The sequence below is a fragment of the Entelurus aequoreus genome, linkage group LG01, assembly GCF_033978785.1.
Source record: "Entelurus aequoreus isolate RoL-2023_Sb linkage group LG01, RoL_Eaeq_v1.1, whole genome shotgun sequence".
Classification (NCBI taxonomy): domain Eukaryota; kingdom Metazoa; phylum Chordata; class Actinopteri; order Syngnathiformes; family Syngnathidae; genus Entelurus; species Entelurus aequoreus.
The window spans coordinates 41,057,627-41,079,819 of NC_084731.1; the positions used below are offsets into that span (position 1 = coordinate 41,057,627).

Below are 22,193 nucleotides of genomic sequence, written 5' to 3' on the forward strand. Positions count from 1 at the left end.
ACATGGATTTACTGTAATCCAGACTGCATTCATCTCCACGAACATAAACATGGAGATGAAGAAGAACATGGAAATGGAAAATTATTCTCAGATGGATTAGTGCATGTCCTCACTGGTGCCCAGATGGGGATTTGGTCCAACAATGGGACAGAGCAGCTCTGCAGTGTTGAAAACCATAAAAATACAAGAAGGAATGATTAGATAATGCGGTGATGTTGAGGCTGGCCAAATGCTAAATATTTTTACCTTCTTTGCAATCCAAGTGAAAGAACATGCACGCATTTGTTATTCTTATTTGTTATGTAAAAGAACATTGATGTTCATCTCGTTCAGGACATGCCGATTATCTTTTGAATGTTCCCAAAAAGTCTCACATTGCTATCAAAAATGATTGTTACATTTTTTCAAGTTCATAATTTCTCAGCAGATTCAAGCCATTTCAACATGAAAACATTCTGATAATATTATGCACCCCTATTTTTCTACTTTTCCCAAAAATGTTTTATTCTAAATAGTGTTTTCCCGATACCAATATTTTGGTACCGGTACCAGTACCAAAATTATTTCGATACTTTTCAATACTTTTTTGAATAAAAGGGACCACAAAAAATTGCATTATTGGCTTTATTTTAACAAAACAATCTTACGGTACATACAAGACAACTTGTCTTTTATTAGTATGTAAGCAAACAAAGGCTCCTAATTAGTCTGCTGATGTATGCAGTAACATATTGTGTCATTTTCCATTCTATTATTTTGTCAAATTATTAAGGACAAGTGGTAGAAAATGGATTATTAATCTACTTGTTCATTTACTGTTAAGATCTGCTTACTTTCTCATTTAACATGTTCTATCTACACTTCTGTCAAAATGTAATAATCACTTATTCTTCTCTTGTTTGATACTTTACATTAGTTTTAGATGATATCACAAATTTGGGTATCAAGTATCCAAGTCGTTACAGGATCATACATTGGTCATATTCAATGTATATTATGTTTATAAACATAATATACATTTAAAAAAAACGAAAGAAGATGTGATGACAAAAAATATCGACATAATCATATTAGTATTGACTAGATACACTACTGTACTTGGTATCCTTACAGTGGATGTTAGGTGTAGATCCACCAATGACGTTTGCTTACATTTTGACGCCGGTTAGCTACAGTGTGTAGTGAAGCATGTTTAGCTAATCCTCGTCCTGCAGGGATTATACAAACCCCGTTTCCATATGAGTTGGGAAATTGTGTTAGATGTAAATATAAACGGAATACAATGATTTGCAAATCCTTTTCAACCCATATTCAATTGAATGCACTACAAAGACAACATATTTGATGTTCAGACTCATAAACTTTATTTTCTTTTTGCAAATAATAATTAACTTAGAATTTCATGGCTGCAACACGTGCCAAAGTAGTTGGGAAAGGGCATGTTCACCACTGTGTTACATGGCCTTTCCTTTTAACAACACTCAGTAAACGTTTGGGAACTGAGGAGACACATTTTTTTAAGCTTCTCAGGTGGAATTCTTTCCCATTCTTGCTTGATGTACAGCTTAAGTTGTTCAACAGTCTGGGGGTCTCCGTTGTGGTATTTTAGGCTTCATAATGCAACACACATTTTCAATGGGAGACAGTTCTGGACTTCAGGCAGGCCAGTCTAGTACCCGCACTCTTTTACTATGAAGCCACGTTGATGTAACACGTGGCTTCATAGTAATGAACATTTGAAATGTGGACTCGTCAGACCACAGAACACTTTTCCACTTTGTATCAATCCAGTGGCGGACCGGTTCTTTTCAGAGTACCGAATTTGATTAATTAGTATCACTGTACTATACTAATACCGGTATACTGTACAACCCTAATTCTAAACCATGTGAAATCGTTGCGATACCAAAACATTCAGCTCATTTTGGACATTTATTTATTTCTGATATTCCAAAATTCCTTCCCTTAAAATCAATGGCATTTTTAAAGATTTCCCAACCTATGTGCACAAACAGTATGTCAGCCATTTTGGTTAGGACCAGCCATTTTGGGGCGAAAGCAAGCAGTCCTACCTTGACAAACTCCTTCTACACTCTTAGAAATAAAAGTGCTAAGTAGAACCATATAAGGTTCTTTGGCTCTTCCTCATAGGAGAACCCTTTTTGGCTCCAGGTAGAACCTTTTTATAAAGGTTCCATCTGGAACCCTTTTGGAGGGTTCTACCTAGAACCCAACATGAAGGGTTATACATAGAACTATGTGTGTAAGGTTCCACCCAGAACCCCCCATGAGAGGTTCTACAAAGAACCCACACAGGGAGTTCCACTAAGAACCCTTTCGTATTTCAAGGGTTTAATCTAGAACCCACACAGGGAGTTCCACTAAGAACCCTTTCGTATTTCAAGGGTTTAATCTAGAACCCACACAGGGAGTTCCACTAAGAACCCTTTCGTATTTCAAGGGTTTCATCTAGAACCCACACAGGGAGTTCCACTAAGAACCCTTGAAAAACCCTTTCCTCTGGAAAGGGTTTTTCAGAAGCAAATGGTTCCAGTTAGAACTTCAGCCCTTGTAGAAGAACCCTTTTGGAACCCTTATTTCTAAGAGTGTAGGAACATTTGCCAAATGCGCCCAAATCAAAATCCTGTATACTAGTCAAATGGATATTGATAAATTATCAGGGGTCTGAATTATGCAGCCCACAAGCCCATAGTTCGTGGCCCCCAACCTGACTTCAGAGTTTTGTGTAGTTGTGACCCACACACCCTGGGCGGCTACTAATTGAATATATTATGGCAGTGGTTCTCAAACTTAAATACCGTCTCAGAAAACCCTTGACTCTCCAAGTACCACCATAACAACCGACATTAAAATACAGTAGCGTAGTAGGCCTAAGTATTAATTTAAAAAAAGCAGAGGTTTTATTTAACAAGAATACTTAAAATTTCTGGCCACATGACTCTCAATTTGAACATCAACACGTTGTTTGAATATAGGAAAATAAAACACTGTACTTAAATAAAGAATCTAATTAAATGAATTTCACACAAAAGTTAAATAAACATTGTACTACGATATATACATATATTTTTCATTGTTACGTGCAGCTTGCTCTGCTAATGTTCGTCTTTGTATGCATGTGTTCTACGTGATGATTGGGTGGGAGGCTGGAAAAGCGAAGATTGTGGAGAACTTTTGGTTCTGTTTGTGTCTTAATTGTTTCATTTGGCGTCGATAATGGCCTACTGTAGTCGGATTGTAACGTCTTCCATTGAAGGCTGATAAACCTTTGATAAAGGCTCGAGTTACGTCATTACAATATTTAATTAAGTGACACTAAATTGTCCCTAGAGTGTGAATGTGAGTGCGTTTGGTTTGTTTATATATCTGTGTTAGCCCTGCAATGAGGCGACTTGCCCCAGGGTGTACCCTGCCTTCCGCCCGAGTGCAGCTGGGATAGGCTCCAGCCCCCCGCGTCCTCAAGTGGGATAAGTGGTAAAACATGGATGGATGGATGGATGGATTATTTGACGTACTACATGATGGAGCCCACAATTTGAGACTTACTGTGTTATGGCAATATTGAATCCCAATAACTACAATAACGGCAGAAACACACAAAATACAACACAACAAACACAGCATGATGAGCAACTTCCTGTAAGCAAGCTGAAGTGTCTCTGACCATTTCCTGGGAAACGCAACAGTGTCAAAATATACAACTTTTACATATAATTTCACATTCATAATGACTTAAATATAACATATTGCAGGGTAATTTTAGATGCTGGTTGAAGTTGTTAACAAATTTAGTCACGTGGCTAAAACATGATTCTGTTGTTAATACTTTATGGGGCCCAGCCTCACCCAGACTCTACCTCAGGGGTGTCAAACTCATTTTAGATCGGGGGCCACATAGAGAAAACTCCCAAGTGGGCTGGACAAGTAAAATCATGGCACGATAACTTCAAAATAAAGACAACTTCAGATTGTTTTCTTTGTTTAATAATAGAACAGGCATATTCTGAAAATTTACAAATCATAATGTTGTTGGGTTATTTATACAATTACCTGTTGCGGTTAGTAGTATATATTTATTTGTCGTTATTTATATTTTCTGAATAAATTATGTGATGATGTTCATCAGTCAACTCATTGGTGTTTATTTTCAATCTATCAAGATGAAAAAAGTATATCAAAATAAAAATACAGTATGTTATTTATGTAGATTGATCATTTTCTTCAACTGATGTACTAACATCAGGTGGTTTATTTTGTACATATGTAGCATCATCTACAAAGATACAAAGAATTGCTATTGTGACATCCAGTGGACACATTTAGAAAAGCTGTTTCTTTCATTTAAAAATGTCAGGTACATTTTTATACTTAGCGGGCCGGATAAAACCTGTTCGCGGGCCTGATCCGGCCCTCGGGCTGTACGTTTGACACCCCTGCTCTACCTACAGCAGCACTAGGTAAATTGAGTTTAAGACCCCTGGCCTACGCCATATAAAGTGGGCGGGGCATGGCGGAAAACTTTGATTCTCAAGCTGATGATTGGCCACTAAATATACATGTTAATAACTGGACTCCACAGATCTTAATTTGTATCTGTGTCAAATAGCATTGATTCAAGAGTCACGCCCTTGTGGTCAAAGTTAACTGTTATAACTACCTTCCACATGGTCTGATCCACTCAAAGTTTTACGGCGGGCTAGTTTGACGTTCATTTTATCTTTGTGTGTATGCATTGACTTCAGTTACGCACATACTGGCTAAATATAGTAGAACAAATGTAGAAACAATGTTCCAGATGGCCTGATTTCTTTCCATCCTTTCAATGTGGGGGTGCGAGGGTCTGTTCACCATTTATTGTTATTGTTTTTGAATAATCTGAACTACTTCACTGAATGGACAATGGGCCCCATTCAGCAACCGTTCTTAAGAACACATTTTGTTCTAAGGCCCACTTACCAAGTTTTTAAGGAGATTTTTGTATTCACCAATGTTTTCTTAGCTGGGATTTGTTCGTAGGTAATAACAAAATCTACGAGTGCTCCAGCGCACTCTTAGGGTGGCCTATTTGTTTTTAAGTGTGAAGTTCCCTTACTTCTATTGTCTAATGTTACACTGATAACATATATATATATATATATATATATATATATATATATATATATATATATATATATATATATATATATATATATATACAGTATATATATATATATATATATACAGTATATATATATATATATATACAGTATATATATATATATATATATATATATATATATATATATATATATATATATATATATATATATATATATATATATACTGTATATATATATATATACTGTATATATATATATATATATATATATATATATATATATATATACTGTATATATATATATATATATATATATATATATATATATATATATAGAGAGAGAGAGAGAGAGAGAGAGAGAGAGAGAGAGAGAGAGAGAGAGAGATACATAGATATATACTGTATATATATATATATATATATATATATATATATATATATATACTGTATATATATATATACATATATATATATACTGTATATATCCATCCATCCATTTCCTTTCGGGGTCGCGGGGGGTGCTGGAGCCTATAAGATAAGTAGATGGATAGAGATAGATAAGACAGACAGACAGACAGACAGACAGACATATAGCAAAATGAGCAATATATAGACATTTCGAAATACCAGGTGCGTGCACGCGCGCACACACGCACGTACGCACGCATGCACGCATCCACGCATGCACGCATGCACGCATGCACGCACGCACGCACGCACGCACGCACGCACGCACGCACGCACGCACGCACGCACGCACGCACGCACGCGTGGCAAGATTCCGCAGATCGTGCACTGGGGAAGGAGCACATATTTCACGACCATGTACGAAGTGACAGATATTTATTTGAACGCTTTAAGCTAGCGAGAGCTGTCCCCCTTTTCTTAAACTTACGTACGTTTTGACCATATGTATTTCCCCCGCGGGATAATACAAATTTCTCTTCTGTAATCAGTTTGTGTTTTCTCCGTGTGTCTGATGTTTGGATTTTACGCCGGAATTGTGCCCTTTTATAGGGAATTAAGGGCGTTTACCTATGCAAATTGCGGCATATTGGGGAAATAAGGGCGTGTTTATATGCAAATTATGATAGACACGCACATGCTAACCATTTGGCATTCAGCAACTTAAGAGCAGCAGGTGGGAACAATTTGGTCGTTTAAGAACACGTCATGAATTTGAATCGACTCCTCTTAGGAAATCCCTTAGGAAGAAAGATAAGGGGAAAAGTTAGGAACTTATTGCAGAATGGGGCACAATGACTATTTGGTATTTCATCTTGATCAAGCAGAGGATATTGATAGTTAATAATGTGATTACTGTAATCACATAAGGCTTACAAATAAAAGCCTTCACAAGGAGCCAATTAATCTTCCAAATGAGGCTGAGCTGAGGACAAAACAAACATGTTGGAAGAAAAAGTGAGGAACATAATTTGTGTAATTTATGTGTTTTCTTTAGTTTTTTTTAAGTATTGTCGCTCTTCCAGCATAGCTCTCCCATAGGTGGAGATAGCAAGAGTGCAATAGGACATCACACTTCCTACATCCAGGCTGAGCTCCACAAGCTGAAGGTTTGGAACACCAGCAGAGCAAACGTGGGGGCGTGGACGAGCAGGGAATTGAGAGAAAAGTAGACGTTCACATGAAAGCTTTGATTAAAGAGTATAGCTGCGAATGACGAAGAATCATGTTTTGGGGGCATAAGGAGAAGAAAGCCAAAGAAGAAAAAAAATTGATTTCATGGCGCTAAGAACAATTAAACATGTAGGGCTTCATCACAAGTAAAGTGGAACACGCTGGAAGTTAATCAAGTTGAGGTCAGTAGATATCTGCTCAGTCCTCAAGGTGCACGGCAACGTGCACACACACACACACACACACAAACAACATGAACAAGTGAATGATAAGGTGTTGAATGGAAATGACAGAATCTAATTGCATTTCTTTGTTAGGCTGATTTCATTTGCAGGCGCGGCCCTAATCAACGTATTTTAATTACTAAATGAAAATAGTCTGTATAATTGTTTGGAGGCTATTTGTCAGTGTCCATCATGCACCGCCACTCGTAAACCATCTTTGTCACCGGTGTAACACAAAAACATTAATCAAAGCTGAGACAATAACACAAACAAAACAGGAACACAACTTTAGCTGTGAATGTGCAACAATGTTCAATATATTTTTGTCAAGAAGGAAAAGTCAAACATGACCTACAAAAGGCATTAGATAGACACAATATAACGTAGAGCAGTAGTATGGACAGAATGAGTGATGTACAGATAGACAGATGGATGGACCAAGGCCGGGTGGACGGAGACAGATAGACAGGCAGACGAACGACTGGACGTATGGGTGTGTACATAGATAGATAGATGAATGAATCGGTAGATAAATTAATGAATAGGTAGATAGATGGCTGAATTGATAAGTAGATAGTTGTATGAATGGATAAGGAAACAGATGGAAGAATGGATCCGTAGCTAGATGAATGAATGAATAGGTTCAATAGATGGATAGGTTCAATAGATGGATGAATGGCTCGGTAGATAGATTAATGGATAAGTAGAAATATTAATGAATTGATTAATGGATTGATAGATGAATACATTGGTAGATAGATAGATGAATGGATCACTAGATGGATGAATGGATCAGTTGATAAATGGATAAATAAATAGGTTGATAGATTAGTTAATGGATCGGTAAATAGATGAATGGATAGCTAGATAGATGGATGAATAAATCGGTACAGATGGATGAATGAATAGGTAGATAGACAGATATATAGATGAATGAATAGGTAGATGGAGGGATGAATAGATCGGTAAATAGATGAATGCATAGGTAGCTAGATGGATTAATGAATATGGAGACAGATGGGTGAATGGATGGGTAGATACAGTAGGTGGATGAATGGATAAGTAGATAGATGGATGAATGGATGGGTAGACAAATAGATGAATGAATAAGTAGCAAGATGGCTAAATGGATAAGTAAATATATAGATGAATGGATAAGTGGGTAGATGGCTGAATGATAGATAATAAATTGATAGGTAGGCAGATGGATGAATGAATAGATGAATGAAAGGATGAATAGCTCAATAGGAGTATTAATGAATGGATGAATAAGTATGTAGTTATTCGTGTGCATCATTGAACAGGAAGTAGACAAAAGCATTCACACATGTCACACTTTCAGTTTCACCTTGCACATGCATGTTAGTGTGCAATTTTGAAGGTGTGAAGCGTCATGTCTGCAGTGTGTACTCATTGTTAGTGTGTGCTGTATGGTGTGTGTGTGTGATGTGTTGCGCGGCGTAACACGTTGTGGGGTTTTCTTCGCTCGCCAGTTTCCATGTCTGACACGTCTATTCGCACGCTCAGATACGCCCTAAAGTGTCTTTGGTAAAACACACAAAATGTCTTGTTGGCACACTTGTTACTAGGCAGATTCCACTTGTTTTCAAGTTTTATAAAAATTACTCCTAACACCCCTGATTCTTCAAAACATGTCTTCATGTTGTGTTTCCTGGTGCAGTGCCTGGCTCGGTGCCCATGGAGTCCCTGCAGAACACGCCTTACGAGGAAAAGATCTTCTTACAGTGGAAGGCTCCCAATGAGACCAACGGGATCATCACACAGTACGAGGTGAGTCAGCGACCCAGGTATCAAACACTTAAACTATGCAATACCCATCTGTCTGTAGAATTCATCGCTTAACTCAGTATGAAATGTTCTTTGTGGGATCACAAATATCATCTAGTTGATTAGCTGGCGATGCACAATACTTGGTAAATCATAGATCAGTTCTTCCTGTTGTTATAAGTTTGATTGTAAAGACAGGACTAGTTCTAGCTCATTGTTTTAGCAAATACTTAGACCCGGTACAGTTTTTGCAGTGATGTTAGCGGCTGCGTAGTTCAAATGTCTGGACCAGAGACAATAGATTAGTGGTCTCCGCAATATCAAGTAACAGGAATATGAAATATTTCAGAACAAGACTTCACTGGTGTATGGAAAATTAGATAAATATTAGACCTACTCTGAAGTTAATATTTCATCTCATCACATCACTGCCATGGTACATTCACATTGCATATGACTGGTATCCAGGAATAGATGTGACACTATTAAAAAGTTATCTTGGTGTGATCCAAAAACTGTGTGGATATAAGAGCAGCTCGTCCATGGAGTTACTCCCTGACAGCCTTCACAGGGTCTTTGGATGTGTGTGTGTGTGTGTGGGATTGCATTTGTGTGTGTGTTTTCAGAGTGTGATAGTTTCTTCAGGCTAAAGTTGAGTTGAACCTTCCAACTAATGAATTATTGACCTCCATCTCTTTGGCTGTCAATGTGTCTGACTCGCTGTTCCCCAAGATGACAAAAAGGACCCCGAAAGAATAAAGTGCTCTTTAAAAAAAAAAAGCACTGAGTCTGTGCGACAAGACACATTTTTCTGTATTAAAATATTTGGTTGGCTTTTGGAAATTGTGACAATTCAGCAGCAGTACATGGCGCTTGTTTTTCTTTATATCTGTGAAATGTAAAAATAGTTTATTTTTCATAGACTATATATAGGATACAGTACATGAATATTTTTAGTTGACTTCCTTTTATTGTTATTCAAATTTGAACTTTACAGTACAGATAAGAACAGGATTTTGTTGCATTAGTTGTAGTGCAGGATAAAATAACAACGCAGAGTGTATGCATTTACAAAAGAAGGTGCAGATATAAATATATTTAATTTTGCATATGCATCCACGTTTACGGATGTACGCCAGGAGGTTATGTAATCGATGGGTTTGTTTGAAAGATGTTAAAAAGGTAAACGCTGGGGGAGGATGAGTAAAAAAATACAATCTAAGCTGGGCTCCTAGGGGGGCCCAGTCTGGAGTGGGAACAAACCTCCATAGCAAAGCACATATACATATTACAACATACATCTCGAGACTTGCAACAGAGGGGAGGGAGTGGGGGCTACGGTGGCGGGCTGCAGCTCTTCAGGCGCTGCCCAGCTGTCCATCACCCCTAAGGGATTCGCGGACCTCGCAGACACAAAGATAGTGGATGACAAACAAGTGGGTCACTCTGTTTTTCATTCCGCTATAAGTAGCTAAAAAAAAATGTACAAGTGGAGTTGCATCAAAGTTTCAATAAATGTCGGAAAAGGGAAAATAAACAATTAATTTGATTTTGGTGCTGATCCAGATAATTTTTGTTGCATTACATTACATTTCATTACAAGCCTCAATGGCTGTGTGTTCGTGTGTTCGTGTGTGTGTGTTTGTGTGTGTGTGTGTGTGTGTGTGTGTGTGTGTGTGTGTGTGTTTGTCTGTGTGTGTGTTTGTGTGTGTGTTTGTCTGTGTGTGTGTTTGTCTGTGTGTGTGTGTGTGTGTGTGTGTGTGTGTGTGTGTGTGTGTGTGTGTGTGTGTGTGTATGTGTGTGTGTGTGTGTGTGTGTGTGTGTGTGTGTGTGTGTGTGTGTGTGTGTGTGTGTGTGTGTGTGTGTGTGTGTGTGTGTGTGTGTGCGTGTGTTTGCGGCCCCACCTCCACCTACAGAGATAAAGAGATGACTGACAAGAGGCTTAAATCTATTTATTTCACTCTGCTATAAATAGCTCCAAAAGTTCCAGTCCGGATCACGGTCAGGATTCAGAACTTTATTAATATATTGGCAGGTAAGACTTGATTCTCTCAGAGGGCTTTTCCAGTTTCATATGAAATCATCCTAGAAACAATTGATTCATAGTATTTGTCACCCTATGAAAACATTAGGAGTTGTTAAATGACGTTTAATGACAAATAAGGCTTTTGGAAATGAGTTAATTCCTTCACATGTGTTTACCTGACACACATTTATTTGGGAAGCCATATTGTGGGTTTGTCACATGACTGTCACATGGCAGCCACTTGAAATGTTTTGTGTTGGTCGGTTAGGAACTCCTGAATGAGTTAAAGTCAAACACAATGTTGTTCAGGTCCAATTTAAGAACAGTTAAATAATTGCGAGATAAATCATTATTTAATAATACATTTTTTCAGAAACTTCCTCACTCTTCTCCTGACGTAATTTCCCTTAGTGCACACGCTCGCCCATCTCCAGTCTCAGACCACTTTGCACCGTCTCAGAGACTTGCATGGAACCGCCACCCACAGCTTGAGCAACCTTCTGTGAAGCTCTCGGGAGTGTTGTCAGTGTGTCGTGCCCCTCATTAACATGGATCCCAGCTCTTTATGCTCTCAGGCCGGCAGAGGCGGCAAGACGCGGCGTCATCTATTAAACATATCAGAGCTTTCACACAATGTGCTGCTATTAGAGATAATTACTATAATTGCAGCTATTGTGGGGATTAAAGGCATCATCTGCAACATCTAAAGAGCTCTTGTCACGTCCCTTTCTGCTCTGTTGTCGCTTGTGTTTTCTCTTTTTAACCCTCTCTGTCCCCCTCGCTTTTGAGGAGGGAGACCTGTGGACAATAGCAGGGAGGGTAGGGTGCTGTAAGAGTAGGGGGGCATAGGGGGAGTGCAGGTGGAGTACAGATAAGCCAGAATGAGAGGAACCAGGGGAGAAGATAAAAGTCCTGGATGATGCTTTACCCAACGTAACACAACCACCTGAATGCAAATCACTGCATCTCTTCAACGGACGACTATAATTGGAGCTAATTACGAGATTAAAGCAAGCTTCTTGAGGGATCTAATGGGGTCGTAGTCCAGACCCTCATTCATGAAAGGCAGGATAGATGATAGTGTGAAGGAGATATATCAGAATACAGATGATAGTTTGAAGGACTCAGTGTTAAATAGGAGAAACGTTCTACTATTGGCAACGGGAGGACATGTTGTGTCTCAAGTCTTTTAGTACGAGTACACACTAGGATGACTAATATATGTGGACACCTTAGGGGTGTGATCACGGTTTGGTACGTACGTCAGTTTTAAGGGAAAGTTAAGTTCATTTTGGCTACAGTTCTAGTCCTATTTAGGTCTGACAGCATGAACTGATGAAGCCTGCTTGGAGGTGAAACACGTTCTAAGACAACCTGAACAGTCCAGTTGCGATTGATTCAATGCCCTGACAAAAATCTCTAACTGTTTCCACAGTTTTATGTTCTGCATTGTGTTCCCTAGCAGTGTCGGTAAATAGGACTAGATCTCTCCTGTCAAAGTCTGTGAGCATGAAGTGTTGAAGCCTGCTCGGATGAGAGACCAAACGTCTGCCGGAAATTGTAATGATGCAGACAAGTTTGAACAGTGTGAAAGATTTTGTCATTAGTAAAATAACCTGCTCAGTGGCCTTGTGGTTAGAGTGTCCACCCTGGGATCGGTAGGTCGTGAGTTCAAACCCCGGCTGAGTCATACCAAGGACTATAAAAATGGGACCCATTACCAATGTTGGGTTAGTTACTGAAAACCAGTAACTATTACAGTTACTAGTTACTTTATTTGAAAAGTAACTCAGTTACTAACTCAGTTACTTACACTAAAAAGTAATGCGTTACTGTGAAAAGTAACTATTTAGTTACTTCTTTTTTCCCCCTTTTTTTTTAAGGCTCCCATTAATGCCCTTTTAGCCTTCATTTCAGTACTGTTATTGCACTGGAGAATAATACAATGTGTTGATCAACTTGACATGCATTTGCATCACTGAACTCTGCTAAGCAATGTGGTCTACATACAACACACAAAGACAAAGATAGGTTTCAAAGGGCCAATTTATTTCAAGCCAAAACAAATTGACAAAAGTATTTTAAATAGCTGCAACATAATGGTACTTTAACTTTAACTTTAATTAGATAGGATATTTGATCCTAGACACAACCTAATTTTAACTAAAATATTATTTTCTTTGTGCTCGACAAAAGAAAAGTAGTGAGAATGTTAAGACACTCGACTTCTGGCTTCACCATGATGTCATGTTAGTTGTTATGAGAGTAGCGTATGTGTGTGTGTGGCCCTTTAAGATATGACAGAATGTGAGGTGAGTGACGTCAGTGAGTGAGTGGGCGAGAGAAGTGAGGGACCGGCGACAGTGAGTGCGTGCAGGTGCTCTAGCTTGGTGGATGGCTGCGTCCAATAAAGTCACAAAGTTGCAACAAACCGCCGGCCTCGTCATTCACCCTCAGCTGTAAAGACCCACTTCCGGGTAAAGTGAAGGTTGTTAGCCCCAAAGTACATAGGCCCTGGAGGAACGTCTCCCTGCGCCCCTCAACTACGGTATGGGAGTCTCCCCCGCCCCCACCCACACAAAGCGCCTCTTCTTTTCCACCGTAGCGCTGCAATAAAGCAAGCTCAGATCTTCTGTTTCTAGCCGATACTACATAAAAAGTAACGTAAAATAACGCAGTAACGCATCATGAAGTAACGGTAACTGAGTTACTGAATATAAAAAATAACGCGTTAGATTACTAGTTACCGCCGAAACTAACGGCGTTACAGTAACGCGTTACAAAGTAACGCGTTAGTCCCAACACTGCCCATTACCTCCCTGCTTGGCACTCAGCATCAAGGGTTGGAATTGGGGCGGATTCCCAAGCGCGGCCACCGCTGCTGCTCACTGCTCCCCTCACCTCCCAGGGGGTGAACATGCAGAGATTAATTTCACCACGCCTAGTGTGTGTGTGACTATCAGTGGTACTTTAACTTTAACTTAACTTTTAAACATCCTTATCTGCTGAAATGTAGCATTACGAGTTCCAACTTGAAGTGCCATTCCTCATCTTTGCTGAGCAATGGCGGCACACTTTGATTTTTTAACCACTTTTCCGTTTACATATTTCATCAGGAAGGTTAGAGCAAACGGGGATACTCTTAAGAGGGTTTTTTAACTCTGTCTTTATCTTGGTACTGTTCCGTTCCCAGTGTACAAAGTTAAGGTTTTAAGCGCAATGTCCATGTCTTATGGTGTGTTCCATTAACCTCGTAAATTGGAAGTCGGAGTTGGGAATGACGTCACAGCCGGGTTATGAGCGTTCCGGTTACGAGATCGGAAATCAAGATGGCCACATCCACAAAAGCTATTTTTGTGTTCGCCTTATCTGAATTTAAACAACTTATGGAAAAATATACACGTCTTCTACAACCTTCAAACATGGTGGATGAAAATGTAAGACAACTAGCTGCTAATGCTAGCGATGTAGAATGTATACAATGTAGTAAAAAAAAAAAAAACATTTTTTTTTAAAATTAAAAATACATTTTTTTTTAACTATGAACATTTTTGAAATATATGCAATTTAAAAATATATATATATATATTTTTTAATTTTATTTATTTTTCATTTTATTTATTGTTAATTGGATTCACTTTTCTGGTTTATAATTCTGATATGTAGTAGTTCAAGTGTCCACACACCAGGCAGTGTAGTGCACATTTTTATTATGTTCTCATTGTTATTGTAGCTTTCTTTATGCATTTTAAAAACCATTAATGCATATTATTCTTACTTATTATTTGTGTCTTTTTTTCTGTATCGTTAAAATGCTACACATTTTTTAGGGGAGGGAACATTCCTACTGCCGAAGCATGGAAATATGGCACCGCCCCTTGGAATGTTGACAATGAAAACACAGCAAACAAATACAAATATAGACAGTATTTTAGAATAATTCCCACCAATAAAGTAATATTTGTGTAATTTTAACAATATCCACATCTCATCTCGTAACTGATACTATAGTGACTGTCTCCTTGATAAAAAAAAAAAAAAAAAACAGTTTAAAAAACAAAAACTAATAAAGAGCCATTCTTTTGAACGGCTCCTCAAGACCCTGCTCCCTTTAAAGAGTCACAAATCCCATCCCTAGTGAGGAATCTCTGACTTTCCCAGTATGAAATCCGACCTCGGGGGCATCCAAGTTGAAATTTCGGACATGGACTTCGAAAATTCCGACTCCCCAGTACGAATGGAACGCACCATTAGTTCAGTCTTTGATTTCAGGACAGTAGTCGGACTAAACCGAAGTAAAACATTTGATTGGTTTGATTGAAGCAGCAGGATGTACTGTAGAGACCTCCTTCATCTTAAGTGATGCTGAAAGGAATCAATGAGATAAATGTGTTTGATTCATCCTCCACGGCTCCTCGTGTACTGATATCGATGGTTTGCTGATGCCACCCACAGATCATGACCTTGTCAGTCCCATCTTAAATCCACTCATCAGAGCATCCCAGCATGAGGGTGTCCTCTACGTCGGCCACCTCGCCCCCCTGCCGCTCATTTTTATTATTTCCAGGTAGCTGTGAACTTCACAGATGCCGGCGCCAACATCGATTAGATCAAAGCAGTGAAGCGAAACACGAGGCTCAGTGAGCGACCGATATGTCAAAGAAGCTCCTCAAACCGCCTCGTCTTGTGGCTTCAATTAGCAACATCTGAAATTTCCTCCATTGATTTCCTTTTGTTGGGTTGTTACGAAGACCACTTAAAACGAGAATAGGGACGTATTCACGAAAATAGCAAGCTAGTAGACGGAGAATGTCAATGAAATGCAAAGAGCTACCGGTGGCCAGATAATGTGAGGCGGATGATTGACAAGAGCATAAATGTCACCTGTCACACAACCCGGGCAGCCACCGAACAGGATTTATGGATGGATACTTTTCCCATTTCAACAACAAACATACGTCACACATTTTGACTAAGGCACATTCCTTTGGAGCAGAAGAGGACTATACTCTCTTCACACGTTTAACACGTTAAAAGCCTTCTCAGTGGCCTTGTGGTTAGAGTGTCCGCCCTGAGATCGGTAGGTCATGAGTTCAAACCAAGTCATACCAAAAACTATAACAATGGGACCCATTACCTCCCTGCTTGGCACTCAGCATCAAGGGTTGGAATTGTGGGTTAAATCACCAAAATGATTCCTGAGTGCGGCCACCACTGCTGCTCACTACTCCCCTCACCTCCCAGGGGGTGGAACAAGGGGATGTGCATAGAATCATTTCACCACACCTAGTGTGTGTGTGACCAGTGTGATCTGTGGTACTTTAACTTAAACGTTAACTTTTTAAAACCGCCAGACCTGCGTCTGTGTTGCTATGATACCTGCTACTTGTTTAATATACTGTACATACTGTACATCAGGGAAATTCAACTAAAATGTTTTGGAGGCCACATTTCTACACTTCACTATTATTCTTATTTTGTATATCAGCAGGAATCTGCTGTTTTAAAGGACCTGCTACAAAACAGAAACAAGTCAAAGACCTTCCTTGATAGTCCACTAGTGTTTTTGTGCATCTGCTGCAAAAATCTTAGAATTTTCCAAATTAATTTTTAACTGAACCCTTGTGTTATTCCCGGGCCAGTTTTGGCTCTTGGGTTGCCTGTTGAATAGCCATGCTATACATTACCTGAATGAAAGAATGCCAGCTAAAAGCTTTTTTGCAATTTTTGGGAAAAACTATAAAAAATCAACTACATGGGCATATGTTGACAATAGGGCTTCAACTATTTTTGTTGTCCACTTGTCAACAACTATTAGTTGACTAGTTAGGTCGGGGGTCAGTAACCCGCAGTTATAAAGCCGCATGCGGCTCTTTAGCGCTGCCCTGGTGGCTCCCTGGACCTCTTTCAGAGATGTGTGAAAATGGAAAAAGATAAAGAAAAACAATTATTTTTCTTTTAATATATTTTCTGTAGGAGAAATAGCATGACACAAACATTCCTAATTGTTAGAATTCCCATTGTTTATATTAAACATGCTTCACTGATGAGAGTGTTTGGCAAGCACCGTTTTGTCCTACTAATTTCAGTGTTCCTTGAACTCATCATAGTTTGTTTACATGTACAACTTTCTCCGATGCTCCCACAGAAGTATGTGTTTTATGCCACTCCTTCTTTGTCTCATGTTGTCCACCAAACGTTTTATGCTGTGCGTGAATGCACAAAGGTGAGCTTTGTTGATTTTATTGATTTGTTCTGGAGTGCTTATCAGGCATATTTGGTCAATCCATGACTGCAAGCTAATCGATACTAACATGCTATTTAGGCTAGCTGTATGTACATATTGCATCATTATGCCTCGTTTGTAGGTATATTTGAGCTCATTTAATTTCCTTTACTTATGTCCTCTGTGTATTTAATTTATATTAGCATTTCTCATGACACATTATCTGTATATAATATTAGCTGCATTTCTCATAGTTGTTTGTGTTCCATGTTGTTCCATACCAGAGCAAACCTTACCCAGCTTGCAAAGATTGTAATACATCCATTAGAAGAAGACAGCCTGGCGTTTCCTTTAACTTGGACACACACATCTATACCTTTGGCCATTCTGAGCCAGTAATTTCCAGAAGTTATCTCATCCTGTGAGAAGCCTCCAATTTACTAATGATTTCCAATGTTGCAAAAATGTGTAGAATACAAATTTAAATATAACATATCTGTCAATGAAGATTTGCGTCAGCCTTTGATAGGAGGCTAATATAGCTAATATAGACACTTACATCATGTGTTGTCTTTATTATAACACTTATATAAGACTTTTAGAGTCATTTTGATAGTAGGCTAATATAGACACTTACATCATGTGTTGCCTTCATTATAACATTTATATAAGGCTTTTAATTTTTGGCGGCTCCAGACAGATTTTTGTTTTGTATTTTTGGTCCAACATTTCTCTTTCAACATTGTAGGTTGACCTCTGAGTTAGGTTATGCAGCATACACCGAGGAATTTAGCCATGGGCTTTTAAATTCAGCTTAAAATATTTTTAGGCAAACATAATGATAACTATTCAACTGTTGTCCATGTTAATGAAAGAGCAGGCAGTGCTGATAAGAGCAACATATTAATATGTATAATAAAGGACAGTCAAAAATAGAAGCAATAAAAAAAAAACTAACTTCCTCAAAAAGAAAAAAAAAATTGTGATGATGCTTTAGAAAGATGCACACAGGTATATAGACACATTTTAGCTAGCGGACTTTGCCTAAAATAATAGTTAATTTTTTTTTTCCACACAACTTAATCTCCAAAACAAGCCTCCCACATAACAGCCCTGAAAAGCGAGGTCAGCTTTGCAAATTAACCAAGCGTTTTATGTCTTTAACGTGTTTAGGGTGAAATATTTCCGCATTTTTGTATGTTTCACCCGCGGTGTTGTTGCAGGAAATAAAACAAAAATAAGAGCGCAGGAAAGGACCTTAATACAATAACGAACGCTACAAAATAAAGCCAGACATGACATGACAGGTCCATACAAATTAATGGTTAATGGATTCACATCTTATTTCAATAAAGTGCAACCAAAACTTTAGGTTGATTTAACAAGAGGGAACCTTTGCTGCTCACATTTTCAATATTCAAGCAATTTTCAATAAAAGTACAGTAACCAACATTTTAACAGTAGATTTTACCTGCTAAATATTGTTGCGTTGACCAGCATTCCTCCAATGGGGAATTCAAATTGCTAGTCTCTCCCAGATTCTTTTTATGGCACATAAGCTGATGTTTATATTCAATCAACAGGCAGTAATTGGTACTTTTTGGTTTATTCTCCAAGCTTAGAGGACAACCGTGAGACCAATCTAGCACACCAGCGTTCCCCAGCCCGGTCCAGATCGGTCTAGCTCGGTCTCCCCTCCAACCCCCGGAAGTCCCGTGATCTTCCCTCTGTCCCTCGCCCCCACTCCCTTTGTTTAGACTACTCCGAGTTATCTCTACTCTGACACATTCCAATCCAGAAGGCCAACACCTTACTATGAGACTCAAAAGAAGGAAGAATACTAGCTATTCTTTATATGACTATAGGAGTTTAGAAAGAAGTAACACTTAAATATGGATATGATTCTGATCTGCTTCCAACAATATGTATGCGTTGCCGATGAAGGACAGCGTCCCAGGTGTGCAGAAGCATGTACGCCCCCTCATCCATTTTGATGGCGTTGGCCCCTCGCTTCCTAATTTCCATAGCCTCCGTGATCAATCTTTTGTATTTATTTGTTTCTGATGAAATTACTTTTCCTTGGCTGCTATTTGGTTGTGCTGCAGCTTTATATTATCGTGTTGTGTTGTTTGAATTTATTGTGGCTTTTACAATTGTGCTGTTGCTGAAAGTTTTTGTGTGGTAATTTATGATATTGTCTTGTGGCGTTTGCATTTTTTTGTGACATTTCTCGACCACCGTCACTAAAGATGTCAATACGTTTTAGGCCCATTGGCTTTGATAAAATAAATACTATATTTGGAGTGCTTTTTACCTTTCTGTATTTGTATCTGAAGCAGCACTATCTATCGCAGGGGTGTCAAACTCATTTTAGATCGGGGGCCACATGGAGATAAATCTACTCCCAAGTGGGCCGGACTGGTAAAATCACGGCACGATAACTTATAAATAAAGAAAACTTCAGATTGTTTTCTTTGTTTAAAAATAGAAAGAGCACATTCTGAAAATGTACAAATCATAATGTTTTTTTTTTTTTTTTTTTTTTTTACACTTACATGTTGCCGTTAATAGTATTCTATCTTTATCTGTCGTTATTTATACTCTCTGAATAAATTATGTGAGAACGTTCCTCAGTCAACTCATTGGTGTTCATTTTCAATCTATCAAGATACAAAAATAATATTAAAATCAAATTACAGGATGTTATTTATTTAGTTTGCTCATTTTCCTCGACTGATGTACTAACATCATGTGTTTTTTTTTTTTTTTTTACATATGTAGCATCATCTACAAAGATACAAATAATTGCTATTCCGACATCTAGTGGACATGTTTAGAACAGCAGTTTCTTTCATTCAAAAATGTCGGCTCATTTTTATACTTAGCAAACTCATCCCGTGGGCCGGATAAAACCTGTTTGCGGGCCTGATCTATCGAATGTGGAAACGTATTTTGTTTTGTCTTCAAATCCGGTTTGGAGAAGAATTGGATCTTGGATATATAATTCCAGACACAATCATTTATTAATTTCATTCAACGCATCTGACAAAATACCCATGAACACTCGCTTCCTGTATGACTAATACTATGTTTGTTACAAATAAAGTTATTTGGAAAAACTGTAGAGACATGCGTCTGCTAGCTCGATTGCCCCCTCTTCTCCCAGTGTGGTGAGTCAGAGTACTGCTTAGGCCAGGCAACTACTTTTCAAATGACCAAATCGAGGTGATCTATCTCATCTTCACACATAAAGTGACGTCATAGTGAAGACTGACGATCGCTAAGTTTCAACTCAATTTTTTTTTAATGCCTGACTGATCGACCGGTAGCTCGCGATCTACCTAATGGGCACCGTTGGCTTAGGTATTGGAGGTCATAAGCCCTCAGCTTTTTTTCCCTCGATTTTAGAGTCCGATGATCAAAAATAATGATCTTTTTTTAAATAATGATTTATGGTGTAAAAATGTACCTGCAAACATTATTGTAGTGACATTGTGCAAGCAGACCAGCAATAAGCCACGCCCTCTTCGTCTTTCTCTTACACACACACACACACACACACACACACACACACACACACACACACACACACACACACACACACACACACACACACACACACACACACACACACACATACTGGTTATCATTCGGAACGGGGACCAAATTTTTGATCATCACTTGTGGGGACCACCCTTTCTACACCTTTGTGGAGGCATTAAAAAAAATAGGTAAAATGGCCACTGCCCAGTTAGCTCATACACGTCTTTAAATCTCTGGATTGATGAAGTAATGTGCTGATCATTCTTACTGGGGACCCTGGGGAAAAATACTTAATATGGTTCATGGGGACCAAATTTAAATAATTTTGCATAATTCACACAACTTTGTACGTGACTACTGAGGACCATTTAAAAAAATAAAAATAAAAAAAAGTTCACACTTAAACTAACCAGTTAAATGTTTTATGGGCCAAAGCTTAAAAATCACTTAGGCATCTTCAGAATGAATCTGACTATCATTTAAAAATGTTTCCCTTTAGGGGACCTGTTTTTTTGTCCCCATACCGTCAGAGGTCCCCTAAAGGTGACTGTGTAAACAGAGCGATATCCCCATTAATTAAGCATTGCCAGAACACACACACACACACACACACACACACACACACACACACACACACACACACACACACACACACACACACACACACACACACACACACACACACACACACACACACACACACACACACACACACACACACACACACACACACACACAAGAAGATGAAGCGGCAACACGCAACTATAGGGATTTTTACTGGCAGCTCAGTCGCCAGGATTTTACCAAAAAACAACAGTGGTAAGGTTCTTCCATTTGCAGTAATGCACTGTAAAAACTACAATATTTTTTTTAAAATGTAGTTTCAGAGAAAACAATTACCGTATTTTCCGGACTATAAAGTGCACTTAAAATCATTTTTCCCCCTCAAAACTCGACAGTGCGCCTTATAACCCGGTGCGCCTAATGTACAGAATATTATTGGTTGTGCTTCCTGACCTCAAAGCAATTTTAATTGGTACATGGTGTAATGATAAGTGTGACTAGTAGATGGCAGTCAAACATAAGAGATACGTGTAGCCTGCGCTATGATGGTAATATGACCCAAGTAAACAACACCAACATGTTATATGTTCCATTGAAAATATAGAACATTACACACGGCACTCAAAAATCTATCAAAAAGTTTTAGTACGACTTTGGTAAGCAATGAAGCTGCACCACATGATGTGCTTACACATATGAGTATTATTATAGTCTGTGTATAAGGTAAAACATATTATCTGGCGTTTTGTTTCGCAATATTATGTAAAAGCCACTTTTCTTACCTTCTGGTACCTGCTGATCTGTATTTGGGATCTGCATAAATCCTGAAAAATTGCGCGCGTCCGCTTTGTAGTCCGTGGCGACACCGTAGTCGATAAACTTCATTTTTTTCTCTATCTTTTTGTTAGAGGACATTCATCCTACATTCATCCTCTGCGTTTGCCATTTGTAATATAAAGTAGACTAACGTTTTTACTTATATCTGTCAGTAAACTCGCCATGAAAGCGCTAAAACATACCGGTGTAGCGAGTTTACACTATTCACCCAAGGAACTTTAGTTATTA

The 22,193-nt window shown here is 38.6% G+C and overlaps 1 protein-coding gene across 11 annotated transcripts in view; it reads left to right on the top strand.

Annotated features, from left to right (window-relative positions):
- Positions 1-22,193, top strand: part of ptprt (protein tyrosine phosphatase receptor type T) — a 541,100-nt gene that overhangs the window by 248,696 nt on the left and 270,211 nt on the right. For all 11 annotated transcript variants that reach the window (XM_062050776.1, XM_062050836.1, XM_062050792.1 and 8 more), the window contains exon 11: positions 8,663-8,772. In XM_062050776.1, the coding sequence (XP_061906760.1) occupies positions 8,663-8,772 (110 nt within the window). The remainder of the gene's footprint in view (positions 1-8,662; positions 8,773-22,193) is intronic.